Below are 13661 nucleotides of genomic sequence, written 5' to 3'. Positions count from 1 at the left end.
GTCACACATGGGGGGGCGGAGGGAGGGGGGAGAGCTTTTATTTTGTAGTAGAAAATAAACATCTAAATAATAAATACAGTTCATTTGTACATTTTGTTGTTGCCCTGAGACTCAGTGATGAAGAACATCTCCTCCTCCTCCTCATCATCATCATCATCACATTTACAGATTCAACTTTTAACCTGAAGCCGTTTTTTAAAAAAGCGTTTCAACTTATTTCATCTTATAAAATCCAACAACAGCTTTAAAATCACACCACAATTTGATTTAAAAAAAAAAACATTTTTCCTGAGTCGAAGCAGCGAATCGTTCAGTCGACTTCAGACTCATGATCCCACGATGATTCGCTCCGTTTCCAACAACGACAACCACTCCTCCTCCTTGGTCAGGGCCGGCCGCTCACTTCCTGTTTGCTGATGTCATCCTGAAAGATCAAAGTAAGTGAAATAAAATATAAAATATAAAACTAAAGCAGCAGTAGAGGAAAGTTTCATCAGATAACAGCAGCTTAGTTGTAGTTGTCTTGTCGATGTCTAAAGCTGCAGGAAGAAAACGCCACAGCTCAATAATATGGGACGACTTGGAGTTCGACCCACAGCTACAGTAGATAAGAGTGAATGGAACCTGATGAGGACTGATGGGAACATTATGGGATGGATGCAACTAAAAGGGAACAAGTTCATCCTCAGAGGTCTGACAGAGGCTTTCTCCTAAAACCTGGAAAACTAAGACTAAATAAAACTACAATTAAGACTAAATAAAAACTACAACTAAGACTCAATAAAAACTACAACTAAGACTCAATAAAAACTACAACTAAGACTCAATAAAAACTACAACTAAGACTCAATAAAAACTACAACTAAGTTAAATAAAAACTACAACTAAATGAAAACAACTACAACTAAGACTAAATAAAAACTAAACTAAAACGGATTCATCACTTGTTGAACTCACTGAAACTAAACTAAAAATAAAAAAGCAAACTGAAACACTAAATAAAAACTAGTGAACATTTTAAACTCTAATAACCGTAATGGAGGTTTGATGTTACGGCTCCATTAGAGGCCTGATCGAATCCTTTGGGTAATATCTAATATATATCAGTGTCATTGTTAATAAACTTCAGCCCACATGAGGTTCTTCCAGAGCGATTGATTGATATATAGATATATATATCATCTATATAGATATATATCAATTGCTCTGGGCTCTTCAGACAGTGAGGTCGGCTCCATGTGACCTCTGACCTCCCCCTGACCAATCAGAGCAGCAGCAGCAGCAGTGACCTCACCAGCAGGCTCAGGTAGTCCGTGTGCGTCTGCAGGTCGAATCCGTCTTCTCGCACTCTGGAGAAATCTCTGAACGAGGCTCGACCGCCGCGACGCAGAGACTCGGCGAAGGGAGAAGTCCAGGTGAGACACGGCTGCAGGACGTCGGAGGACAGACCTGGACAGACGGAGAGAGAGACAGATGGAGAGACGGAGAGAGAGACAGGTCAGTCGACTCACCTGGTGGTTAGTGCTGCTATAGTGAATTTAATACCTGGAAGGAAAAGAGCTTCCTGGGTTTTAGTTTTAGTTTTTTTTGGAGGGATATTTTCTAATGATTGTGCCACGACTAACCTGAACTAATAATGATAATGATGTAATGATGGAATTGAAAAGAGGGAGATTTGAGCAACAGTAACGGTGATGATGCATTAAAGGGATAAATTAAATTAAAAGAGATCGTCAAACTCATCAAATAAATACACAATCCAACAACTCCACAACGCTCTGGTGGACAAGTTGTGACCTGCACATTCACCACGCTATGAGATAATAACACAACGTTACCAGACAGAGTTGTTTTAGAGGTAAATTCATGCAAAACCGCTGATGCACGTTGCCTTCAGGGACAGTTTTTCATCAAGCAGTCTCTGCATTTACCTCTAAAACAACTCTGTGTGGTAACGTTGTGTTATTATCTCATAGCGTGGTGAATGTGCAGGTCACAACTTGTCCACCAGAGCGTTGTGGAGTTGTTGGATTGTGTATTTGATGAGTTTGATGAGGGAAACCAAAGAAATCCCATAATGAGCCTCCGTAGCGTAGCTCTGAGCAGCTCACGGCTCTGCTCCACCGTTCTAAAAAAATCTTGCACCGACAATTAAAGGTAACGAACCTACTGCTATGACTATAGGGATTATGGCAATGGGAACAATTTGACAAAATGTTGAACTATCCCTTTAATTATATACGTATTTACACTAAGGAGTTTGTGATCTGGGTCCGTGTGGTTTGAATCTGACCTGAGACCTGCTCCACTGTTTCCTGCTGCAGGAAGTGACAGAGAACGGCAGCGGCCAACACTCGGTACGGGAAGTCCAGAGAGTCGATGTGAAGGACGCAGACGTCCAAGAGCTGAGAGACACAGGACGAGACGATGTGAGTGAGACACAAAAACACATCTGGAAAAAACATCTGGAAGCAGCAGCAGGCGAGAGGAGAGGAGGAGCTGCTCTGGACTCTGAACCGACCCGAGTCGTCTGGACGAAGACGTCGTGAGGAAACCGCGGCTCCAGCAGCTCCGACGCCGCGCTCAGCGACGCCACCTGCAGGTAGAGCTTCAGCCACGACACGGAGGTTTCAGGACAGAGGCTCCACCGCAGAGACTAAAACACACAGACACACACACACACACACACACACACACACACACACACACACACACACACACACACACACACACACACACACACACACACACACACACACACACACACACACACACACACTACATGAATTTATGAATGAATTTGAATGAATGAATTTATATTTATTTACGTGTCGTGCACCAATTAAGGCGCCCAGCCTATAAGGGCTTAGTTACAAGACACATTATCATCATATTTAGACACCAAACAAAATCATCAGAGCACAGATAAAACCAAACAAAAACAGAAACCACATGGAGTTCACATAAATAATTCACTTTTTCTTTTTGACCAGGCACTTTTTATGAAAGTAGCTATAGTAAAGACTTCTTTTCTGAAGAACCATTCCAACTTTACCTCATCATCATCAACCCAAAACAACTCAGGTTTCACATTTTGCATTTTCTGAAACAGAAACTGCCTGTTCTGGCTTCGTCATATAACGGACAATGAAACACAAAATGCAGTTCATCCTCAATTACATTTAAATTACATAATGTGCATAGTCTTTCATCCTCAGGTACTGAGTTTTGTTACAGCTCTGTTATTGATTATCGATCGATCCTCTGATGGTTCTGTACGGAAGTGTATTACATTCACTTGACTAATAATTTTAAAAAATCCTGTTTTTCTGAGTAATTTATTTTTTGGAATAATTTTTTTCTGTTTTTCGTGGTACTTTTTTTCTGATTTAGCTTCGAGATTTCAAAATCCCGCGAGAATCTCCCACCTGCAAGTAACTAGAGGACTGATTTCAAAATAAAGGTGCTCCATCAGACTGTTCTGAGTGACTCTCTCTGAGGAGGAGTTCTGTAATAACAGGTCGTTTCCTTTCAATATAAATCTGAATTTACTGGGAACACAGTGACAATAAGACTGTATTTTTTTGTGGTGCATATCCATGGATGTAATGTATGTTAAGCAATGTAAAAGAAAGCGCCTTTACTCATTGTGTTAAGAGTAGTACTTTTATTTTGAAGGATGTTTGTTATACGCTCCCTGACTTGTCGTGTGTAGCTTGTCCCGGGAAAAGTTTGTTGATGCTTCTATGTGTTCGAGTCTGGAAAATAAAGCAACGGTGGAACCTGAACCAAAGTGGAGTTTGAATAAAAATCCTTAACAATGTGTCTCATGGATCTAAGATGTAATAGATCCGTGATGAAGTGGAGGTTTGACTGCAGCGGTTAAAAATCTTGTTAAGTCAGAAAAAAATTACCACGAAAAACAAACCAATGACTCAGTGAATGCAGTGTTTTTACCTTCAGGATGATGAGCTCCATCTGAAGGATCTCGTCCTCGTAGTACGTCCCCGCCGTCACGTAGGCCATCTGGGAGAGCTTCGGGGGCGTGGCCTCCTGTAGGAAAACACACAACTCAACTCTGTCAGATTTCATCCCCACACAAAGAAAACACTTTATTATTACTGATTATTGATCAGAGAGCAGGGGTCCAGACTAAACTAGACTCTGAATTGAGGCATTTTGTCCTGAAAATTGAGACGGTGCAATAAATTGTTCATTTACTTGCGCATGTGCAACCACCAGTTAATCTGCTATTTTCCTTCTAACACTTAGTGAGAATCATGAATGAAAAGGTGAATAATGAAAGAAATGTGAAATTTGCTTTCCAAGTCAATATTAACGGTTTGTGCGCCTACGTTTTCTACTTGTGCTCCTAAGATTTAGAGTCAGCGGGTCGATGTAGAGGCTGCTGAATGTCATCTTTTCAAAGATGCATCGAGATTCTTAATGGGACGATTCTGAATCGATGCAGTTACGTCACATTATTGATTTTCCCCCAAAAAATTGAGAAATTAACAAGTGCACCTTTAAGCAGCCTGGGCCTTTTCTTTTTCTTTGTGCTCTCAAACTCCAATTAAGCTGCTACTTTATGGAAATCATATTTTCTATTCTATCTTATGTGAATAAAAGGTTTAATATATTATTTATCTTAGGCTTGGGCGGTATTACGGTAATACCGTATATTACTGCAGCTGTTTAAAAATAGCAACGGTATCAGTTTCAATACCGTCATGAAAGAATGCAATGCACTTATATAGGAGATAAGGATTAAATATTAAATAAAAGTCATAAAATGCCTAAAATTGATTATATGTCCAGTAGCACTTATGTGTGGTTGAATTTTCAGTTAGTTTAATATGTTTTAGCATGAATGAAAAGGTGAATAAAGAGAGAAATGTGAACAATATTTACAGTTTGTGCGGCTACGTTTTCTACTTGCGCTCCTAAGATTTAAAGTCAATGGGTCGATGTGGAGGCGCTGAACGTCATCGAGATTCTTAATGAGACGATTCTGAATCGATGCAGTTACGTCACATTATTGATTTTTATTTAAATTCAAAAGAAAAATTGAGAAATTAACAAGTGCACCTTTAAGCAGCCTGGGCCTTTTCTTTTTCTTTGTGCTCTCAAACTCCGAGGAAGCTGCTGCTTTGTGGAAATGCATTTAAAATCATGTTTTCTATTTTATCTTATGTGAATAAAAAGTTGAATATATTTATCTGACTATTTATGTTAATTAACGAAGAAGCCATGTGAGGGAACATAGAAAACTGAAGATGTGATGCATCGTTCAATCGAATCAAACCGAATCGTAGACTGAATGGTGAATTGGCTCTTGAGAAACTGACTGATTATTGTCGTTATTCTGAATTTTACAGCATTTGGAAGATATTTCTTTCTCTTTTTTCATTTAATATTCATTGCACAGTAATTTGTTGACTAATTGAATTAAAGTGCAGTTTGATTAATCCTGTTTAATTTTATTGGTTTACTTTTATTATTTGTCTTCCACTAGCTTCATTCTTTTCCGTATTATTATTATTTCCATAAATTGTTGGATGTTGTTGCATTAACACAACAAACCAATAAATATATGCAGGTTCAGATCAGATGACCCGTCCCTGGTTGGACCTCTGACCCCGGCGTCCTCACCTCCATCTTGGCGGCGATGAACAGACAGGTGATGCCGATGAGCTGCAGGACGCTCTTCTCCACGCCGCTGCGAGTCCACATGAAGCGGTCGAAGTAATCCTGAGCCAGGTAGAAGGTCTGGCGCTGCAGGGAGTACGCCTCGCTCACCTGGCAATGGTGACATCATGGTTGTTGTTGTTATTATGCAGGGATGCAAAGGGGGGGGGGGGGGGGGGGGCAACATTTCTATTAAAAATGCTTTAAAAAAATAAAAACCATTGCAATATTTCAATTTTGAAAATACTGATTTTTAGGTCTTCACTGAATGTTAGTCATAATTATTACTATTAAAATAAACAGAAGAAATAAAGACATGGGATTTAACATCCCATTCAGTGTGTAATGGACATATAGGTCTATATAATGTGTTAGTTTCACTTTAATTGAACACATTCTACATCGCGGAGGCGACGTCTCTCCTTCACCTCTGAAACGGGGCAGAGCTCCGTGGGAGACACCTGCCTGACACAGCAACGGACATGCACGGGGGGGGGAAACGGCGGCGCCGTCGCACCGAATGCACGCGGATACGCGCCGCTTTGGGTAACGAGCGCGCACGTCGCGTCTACATTGGAGGTGAATAGGAAGGCTGTTACCAGTATAATCAGAGACAACCATGAATGAGTTGTCGCACACACTGAGGTGAGCAGCAGCAGAGCGGCCGCACCGTGACCGCGGTCCGCTCCAGCTGCCTGGTGTCCCCATTACGCACCACGCGTCTTGTCAGTCACTTGTCCAAGTTCTCCTTTACTGTTTTTTTTTTCGAGACAACACTCATTCTCTCTCTCTCTCTCTCTCTCTCTCTCTCTCTCTCTCTCTCTCTCTCTCTCTCTCTCTCTCTCTCTCTTTTACCGGCGATGTCAGCTGATGTGCACATCTGCAGCAACCCAAACACATGCACATGTTACTGTTGACTGGCTCTATTCCAGCCACATGATTGGTTCGGCGCGGTGGAAATCTCATTATCATTGGTTATTTGTATTGTCTGCCAAAACATGGATGAATGAAACCTGTCGACCACGTCTCATATTTCTATCGAGGAAAAGTTATTTCACAATTTATAGACACAACACCGACAAGCACTGAGAGCCGCATGTTGCAGTGACGTTATATAGGCTATAAAAAAAATAATCCGCAAATAATAAGCCGACGAAAAGGTGCAACTTGGGGGCTTCCGGGGGATCTGCTGACGGTGGAGGATCTGGGACTGATTGACTGTGGACCACCAGCAGTCTGATCAGGTCCATCACAGCACAGCAGCTGCAGCACTGCCCCGCTGTCACATGACGCATATCAGCGCAATCTGTTTACATTAAACCGACATCAGGAGAATAATGAGAATTATGATTAAAAAAATATATATTTGTTTCGAATTTTGGCCCCTGGATCATGATTTTTTTGGGCGCATTCTTGGTAAAAAAAAAAAAATCCTCTAAAAAAAAAGACATTTGGGATGCATAATGTGTCTCATAACAGTATACTGTGCGTCACGTTATCGTCCCCCCCCTCTGTACTGAGCTGGCCGGTACTGGGTAGGCTATAGCGTCCTGCTGATCACCGCGCTGAGGCACCGGCCGGTCTGAGCTGCGTTCATGTGCCGACTTTAAAACTCTCCAGTCAGTGACCTGGTGGCGGCTGTTTTGGTCGTCAGCATTTTATCCACGCAGCGACCGTCCACGGCTTAGTGGTGTTTTATTCTAGGGGTCGGTGGTGTTTTATTCTAGGGGTCGGTGGTGGCTGTGAGACAGCAGCGGCTCCACGGTGAGGGGGGGGGGGGGGGGGCAGCTTCTGCTCACCTGACTCTGTGCAGCTTCTTCATTAAATCCAAACAAACAGTCCGACACAGCGACGCGCTGCTCAGTCTCTGTAGCTCATCAGCCCGGAACTCGCCGTCATGGATCAGAAGCGACGGCGGCGTTTGGCCTCAGTGTCTCGGACTTCCAGAGCAGCTACAGCAGCGTTGTGACCTCAACCATGGTTGGTGAGAGCAGAAATGTTGTTGTAGGCCTGTGCATATTCTCATTTGTCCAGGTCATAGTATTTCAAAGGAGGTTAAATCGAAAGCAACTGGACTTATACTGAGTCTCCACACCAGTTAGTTGAACCAGTCCCAGCCTGGTCAGATGCTACATGAACTGATGAAGCCTCATGGATGAGAGGTGAAACGTCTTCCTAGACAAATAACTAAGTCCAGTTGAACCTCCTTTGAAAAAAAAAAAAAAAAAAGTTGTTGGCGGGCTCGTGAATTTTTTTTTTGACACGAGTCAAAACGAGCGATAAATCGTATTTCTCGCGTATCTCGCGTTTGGTCGCGCGTAAAAACTCGAGCGAAAAAAAAAGCGTTCCTCGTGTTTGGCGGGAAGCCCCTTGCGGGTCTTCCCGCCAAACACGATGAAAAGGACGAAGACGCGAAGGTCCCGTCGCACAAAAAGAATCGCGTGTAGCGTCGCAAAAAAAAAAAAGTCGCGTATACCGCGTCTCGCGCCTAATCGCGTCTTTGCGTCACGGCCTTTTACACCGCGGACGTAACGAATAAACGGTGACGGTGTGAACGAACAACATAGAACAGGACCAGACGTGCGTTGTTTCCTCTTTTCACCTACAGCTCCACTCTCCCTTACTTACACTAACTACTGTTATTGTTAAGGCCAGAGAATTGTGGGATTTGTAGTTTTGGACCAATCGCAGGTTGTGCTCTTTCTTTTTTGTGATTTTCCCGGTTCACACATGTCTTTTTTTTTTAGGGGCAAATGCGAGTGAAATGCTCGCCCATGGTGGGCATAAGAAAATTTAAGACCTGTCTAAAATTATTTAAGACTTGAAAAAAACAATAATTCAACAAATTTAAGACATTTTAAGACCTAAAAGTGTGTAATGGACATAGCCTATATAATGTGTTAGTTTCACTTTAATTGAACACATTCTACATCGCGGAGGCGACGTCTCTCCTTCACCTCTGAAACGGGGCAGAGCTCCGTGGGAGACACCTGCCTGACACAGTAATGTACCGACTGCACGCGGATACGCGCCGCTTTGGGTAACGAGCGCGCACGTCGCGCGTCAACATTGGAGGTCGGCAGTTATCAGTATGATCAGAAACCATGAATGAGTTCGCCTCAGTTTCACGTGATTGTCACTGTCAGCCTGTTAGAAAAACATTTTACTGACCCCAGCTGAGACGCTGAGACCCCCCCCCCTCAAAACAAAAACTCTTCGGATCTGAATGATTCACACAAGTCACCTAATTGGTCATGAAAAAAGCGAGTTTCGCTTTTCGGCGCGCTGTTTGCATCCCTGATTATGACACAGAGAATGAAAAGAGGAACCCGTCGTCATGGTGATGATGATGTCATACACCTGCCTCTATGAGCCAGTCCAGCAGGACCGACCTCATCCTGGCCTCCAGCCCCGGGTGCTGCAGCAGGAAGCTCTTGTCGTGTCTGTAGCTCTGCTCCTTGTCCAGCAGGTGGCGCCACACGGCCTCCTCCGAGCCCCAGCTGCAACACACACACACACACACACACACACACACACACACACACACACACACACACACACACACACACACACACACACAGGAAGGGACCAGCCAATATATTACTGTAACTATTTGCATCATGTAACTTTCAGAAAAAAGTACATGATGAAAACTATTCATGATTTTAACGCTCATGGGTCAAGGAAGGAAGGAAGGCAAGGAGGATGAAGGGAAAGAAGGAAGGGAGGAAGGAAGGATGAAGGGAAAGAAGGAAGGAAGGCAGGGAGGATGAAGGGAAAGAAGGAAGGGAGGAAGGAAGGATGAAGGGAAAGAAGGAAGGAAGGCAGGAAGGATGAAGGGAAAGAAGGAAGGAAGGAAGGAAGGAAGGAAGGAAGGAAGGAAGGATGAAGGGAAAGAAGGAAGGGAGGAAGGAAGGATGAAGGGAAAGAAGGAAGGGAGGAAGGAAGGAAGGATGAAGGGAAAGAAGGAAGGGAGGAAGGAAGGAAGGATGAAGGGAAAGAAGGAAGGGAGGAAGGAAGGATGAAGGGAGGGAGGGAGGAAAGAAGGAAGGAAAGAAAAGGAGGGTCAATTGGATCAAGAGAGGAGGGAAGAAGAAGGAAGGATGTAGGGAAGGAAGAAAGGGGAAAAGGATTGTAGAAAGAAGGAAGAGAGGAAGGAAGGAAAGAAGGGAGGATGGAGGAAGGGAACAGATTAGGTCAGTTTTGACCCAGGGGGACAACAGGAGGGATAACCCTCCTGTTGTCCCCCTGGGTCAAACTGACTCTGTTTTGACTGGTCCTTCTTTCCTCCTTTCCTTCTCTCCCTCCATCCATCCTCCTTTCCTCCCTCCTCCTCCTCTCTCTCTCCTTTCTTTCCTCTCTTGCTCCTTTCTCCTTCCTATCCTTTCCTTTCCTTGTTCCTCTATTTCTCCATCCTTCTTTCTTTCCACCATACTTTTCACTTCCTTCCTCCTTTCTTTCCCTTGGTCGTTCCTTCTTCCTTCCCTGAACCAATCTGTCTTCTTTCCTCCCTTCCTGTCTCCCTCCTTCTTTCTTCTTCCTTTCTTGACCCAATCTGTTCCCTTCCACAATATTTCTTTCTTTCTTTCTTTCTTTCTTTCTTTCTTTCTTTCTTTCTTTCTTTCTTTCTTTCTTTCTTTCTTTCTTTCTTTCTTTCTTTCAACAGGAGGGTTAACTGTATTTCTGTCGTTCATAACAGTAGAACATGAACCAGAGGCTCTGAAGCTCTGAGGGGGCGAGCGGACTGAGCCAAGATGGCGGCCGTGTGGCGTCTTCTTATACAGATCTATGGTTGCTAGGGGTTACCTGAGCTGAGGCAGAGGAGATGGTCGGGTCACAGAGACCGGGTCTGTTTTCTCTGGACTCTCAGCGAGGACGCCGGGCGCCGCGATGCCTTCAGGGACCAGCTGGTTCTGAGAGAAAGGAAAACACACTCGGTTGTATTTATTCATGTCGCTCTCTGTGGTTCTGTTCAGTCGTCTGTGACTCGGCTGCAGCGACGCACAAACTGATCAAACACAGTGAAAACAGCAGAAGAGGAAATGAATAATCACCTTCTCACACTGCAGCTTGGACAGCGGCGGAGTCTTCTTCCTGTTGCTCTGCTGCAAGACGACACGAGACAGAGACGCTCCAGTCAGGTCACATCACATGGTTTATTATAACAATATTATATTATATTATATTATTATTATCATTATTATTATCATCTCTACCTTCGACGCCTTCTGCCCCGGACCGTTCTCTGATCTCCTGTGGAGGCGACCGCTGCAGAGACACGACACTGAGTTAATTAAAGGACAACGCTGTATTTTCCTAACATTTTAGGTCTAAAAGAAGGAATCTGTAGATTTTCAGTTTAATTGCTCCTGTTTTGCGGTAGTTGTGTCTGTCCCTGCATCGCGCATGGCGACTCAAACATGCACCCAGAAGTTTATTATTTACTTCAAGCAAGCCGACATGTTTGTAAAACTAGATCTAATTCAAAGTCTCGCAGAGTCGAGACCCAAGTTGCCGTGCTCGGTGTGTTCACGTGCAGTCGGAAGCTCCCGTTTGTGTCATAAACACAGGAATATCAACTCTTGACTTGCTTGGAGTAAATAAACTTCTGGGTGCATGTTTGAGTCTCCATCTGACGCTGTCTGTGGCTTTGAGGGATGTAAACATCACAACAACACATGTAAAAATCTGCAGATTCCTTCTTTTAGACCTAAAATGTTAGGAAAATACAGCCCCGAGTTGAATTTGCCCAGAATTGTCCTTTAATTCTGAGCTGGAGGAGGTAACACAGTGATGGAGGAGGAGGAGGAGGAGGAGGAGGAGGAGGAGGAGGAGGAAGTGTTTACCTCTGTCTGGTCATGGCTGCAGCTGCTTCTGTGTGAGAGGAAAGAAAAGCAGAAGTTAGAGGTGAAGCTGCAGCTGCTGCAGCTCAAAACACTGAGACATGAAACCACATGAAGCTGCAGCTGGTGCACGAAGCGACCACACGCACCAATATACGATCAATAACCCACGTAAAAACTATAAAATAAAATAAAACAAAACCTTCAGCGCTCCCGATGCTGCAGCTCAGTCTGAGTCTGGTTCCTGTCTGCAGGTTTTTACTCGTGCATGAATCTTTTATGTTTTTCACCACACACACAGTTAATGAAAATTTCAAAATCCTCTACTGTACATCTCTGTTGCTTTTCTGCTGCTGTGGGTGTTGTTCTTTAACTTTTGGAGGCTGTTTAACTCTAAAACTGGCGTGAAGCTGAACTAAACATAAAGCTGCAAGGAGTTGCTATGCTGCTAAATGTATCATATTGGGAAAAAAAACAAAGTCAAGTTTGTTTCTCTGGTTAAATTGACAACATACATGTTACAAATACAATCTGCTGCTGATCCACATTTGTAGTCAAAGGACCAGAGATAAACTTCCTGCAGCTTCACCATGGATGTATTATATTATCTATTTATTATTATCGGTCTTATAATAGATCCATGAGCCACACACACACACACACACACACACACACACACACACACACACACACACACACACACACAGCCTCATCATTATCAACACATACTACTACTACTAATAATAATAATAATAATATGCACTTAATTAACACTAGTTACTCTAATTTACTCATGCATATGCATATAACTCATAAACAACAGTAACAACTACTTGAAGCTGACGTCAGCAGCTCTCCTCACCGTGACACCGGAGCTCGGTCGGTGATTTCCCGCCGCAGAGAGAAGGAGAAAAAGAAGCAGCAGCAGCTTCCGGTGGCCGGAGGGGCTCGTGCAGCAGCGGCTCTGACGTCACCGACCACCGGGTCAGAACCGGTAGAGACGAAGAACCGGGACCAGGGAACCGGAGTTCAGTCCGACATCATATGACCCGGTTTGGTTTGTTTTGTTTCCCTCCTTCAGGTCAAACTTCCCTCCGGTCGCCGCTGGCGCCAACACCCGGAGACTCACTGCGCATGCGCGGGACTGAACCAGGAAATTGAGGTTTTTATCGGTTTTATCTGTTTTATTTCCTCTGTTTTCATCATATCTTCGTGTCATGCGTCAATAACTGTTGTTGTTTTCCCGATAATGTTCATAAATAACATCTCTTTTTACATTAAATTCTACTTTTCCCCCTCTTTTTTCTTCTGTTCGGCTTTTATTTTGTCGGGTTTCCGGGTTGCCGGCGGTGGGCGGAGCCTCAGAGACGCGACAGCCAATAGGAGACGGAGTTGAGTTGAGCGCGTGCTCCTGCAGCCGGATGTAAACAAAGCGGAGAGAGCTGTCATCACAGTAAGAGCCCAAAGTTATTAACTTATTAACTGTTCATGTGGAGAAGCGTTAAACTTCATGTTCATGTGAAAATATTCTCACAAACAGTTAATACATAGGCTACACTGCAAAAACTCAAAATCTTACCAAGAATATTTGTCTTATTTCTAGTCAAAATGTCATTTCTAGTCAAAATAAATCTCATTATTCTTCAAATAAGACTCATCACATTAAAAAGTACCTTGTTTTTAGACACTTTTTTACTTCTTTCAAGCAGATTTTCACTTAAAATAAGTAGAAAAATCTGATAGCGGATCAAGTTTTTCTTTCTTATTACAAATACAAAAAACTTGCTTTCACTGGCAGATTTTTCTACTTATTTCAAATGAAAATTAGTTTGAAAGAAGTGAAAATGATCTAAAAACAAGTAAACTTTTAGGTGATGAGTCTTATTTTAAGTGGAAAGAGATTCGTTTGGACTAGAAATTAGACATTTTGACAAGAAATAAGACAAATATTCTTGGAAAGATTTTGAGTTTTTGCAGTGTATAGCCTAAAACATAAAACATTTACATATATTTATAATAATATCATATAAGATTTATGATAATGATAAATAATATTAATAACAATAAATGTAACAAACAATAAATGACAACTCAACATCTCTCTCTTTACACACACTTGAATATTATTAT

The 13661-nt window shown here is 42.9% G+C and overlaps 1 protein-coding gene across 1 annotated transcript; it reads right to left on the bottom strand.

Moving 5' to 3' along the window:
* Window positions 1–178: 178 nt before the first annotated feature.
* On the bottom strand, window positions 179–12629 carry LOC310993739 (G1/S-specific cyclin-E2-like). The gene is made up of 12 exons (XM_083982187.1): window positions 12394–12629; window positions 11535–11562; window positions 10905–10956; window positions 10743–10793; window positions 10495–10601; window positions 9053–9188; window positions 5653–5799; window positions 3958–4053; window positions 2522–2656; window positions 2294–2405; window positions 1295–1449; window positions 179–424 (listed from the first exon to the last, which is right to left on the bottom strand). The coding sequence occupies exons 2-12, from the start codon at window positions 11546–11548 to the stop codon at window positions 386–388; spliced, it is 1044 nt and encodes a 347-aa protein (XP_083838313.1). The 5' UTR covers window positions 11549–11562; window positions 12394–12629; the 3' UTR covers window positions 179–385.
* Between the last annotated feature and the right edge of the window lie 1032 nt (window positions 12630–13661).

Source organism: Trachurus trachurus (assembly GCF_905171665.1).
Source record: "Trachurus trachurus genome assembly, chromosome: 11".
NCBI classification, from domain to species: Eukaryota; Metazoa; Chordata; class Actinopteri; order Carangiformes; family Carangidae; genus Trachurus; species Trachurus trachurus.
The sequence above is the reverse complement of the archived record's forward strand: the minus strand, read 5'-3'. Positions and strand labels throughout refer to the sequence as shown.

Coding starts and splice junctions, on each gene's coding strand:
- LOC310993739 (XM_083982187.1), bottom strand. Junction 9,189..10,494: donor TCTCCTCTGCCTCAGCTCAG/GTAACCCCTAGC, acceptor TGTGTGTTGCAG/CTGGGGCTCGGAGGAGGCCG. Junction 5,800..9,052: donor TGCTGGACTGGCTCATAGAG/GCAGGTGTATGA, acceptor CACCATTGCCAG/GTGAGCGAGGCGTACTCCCT.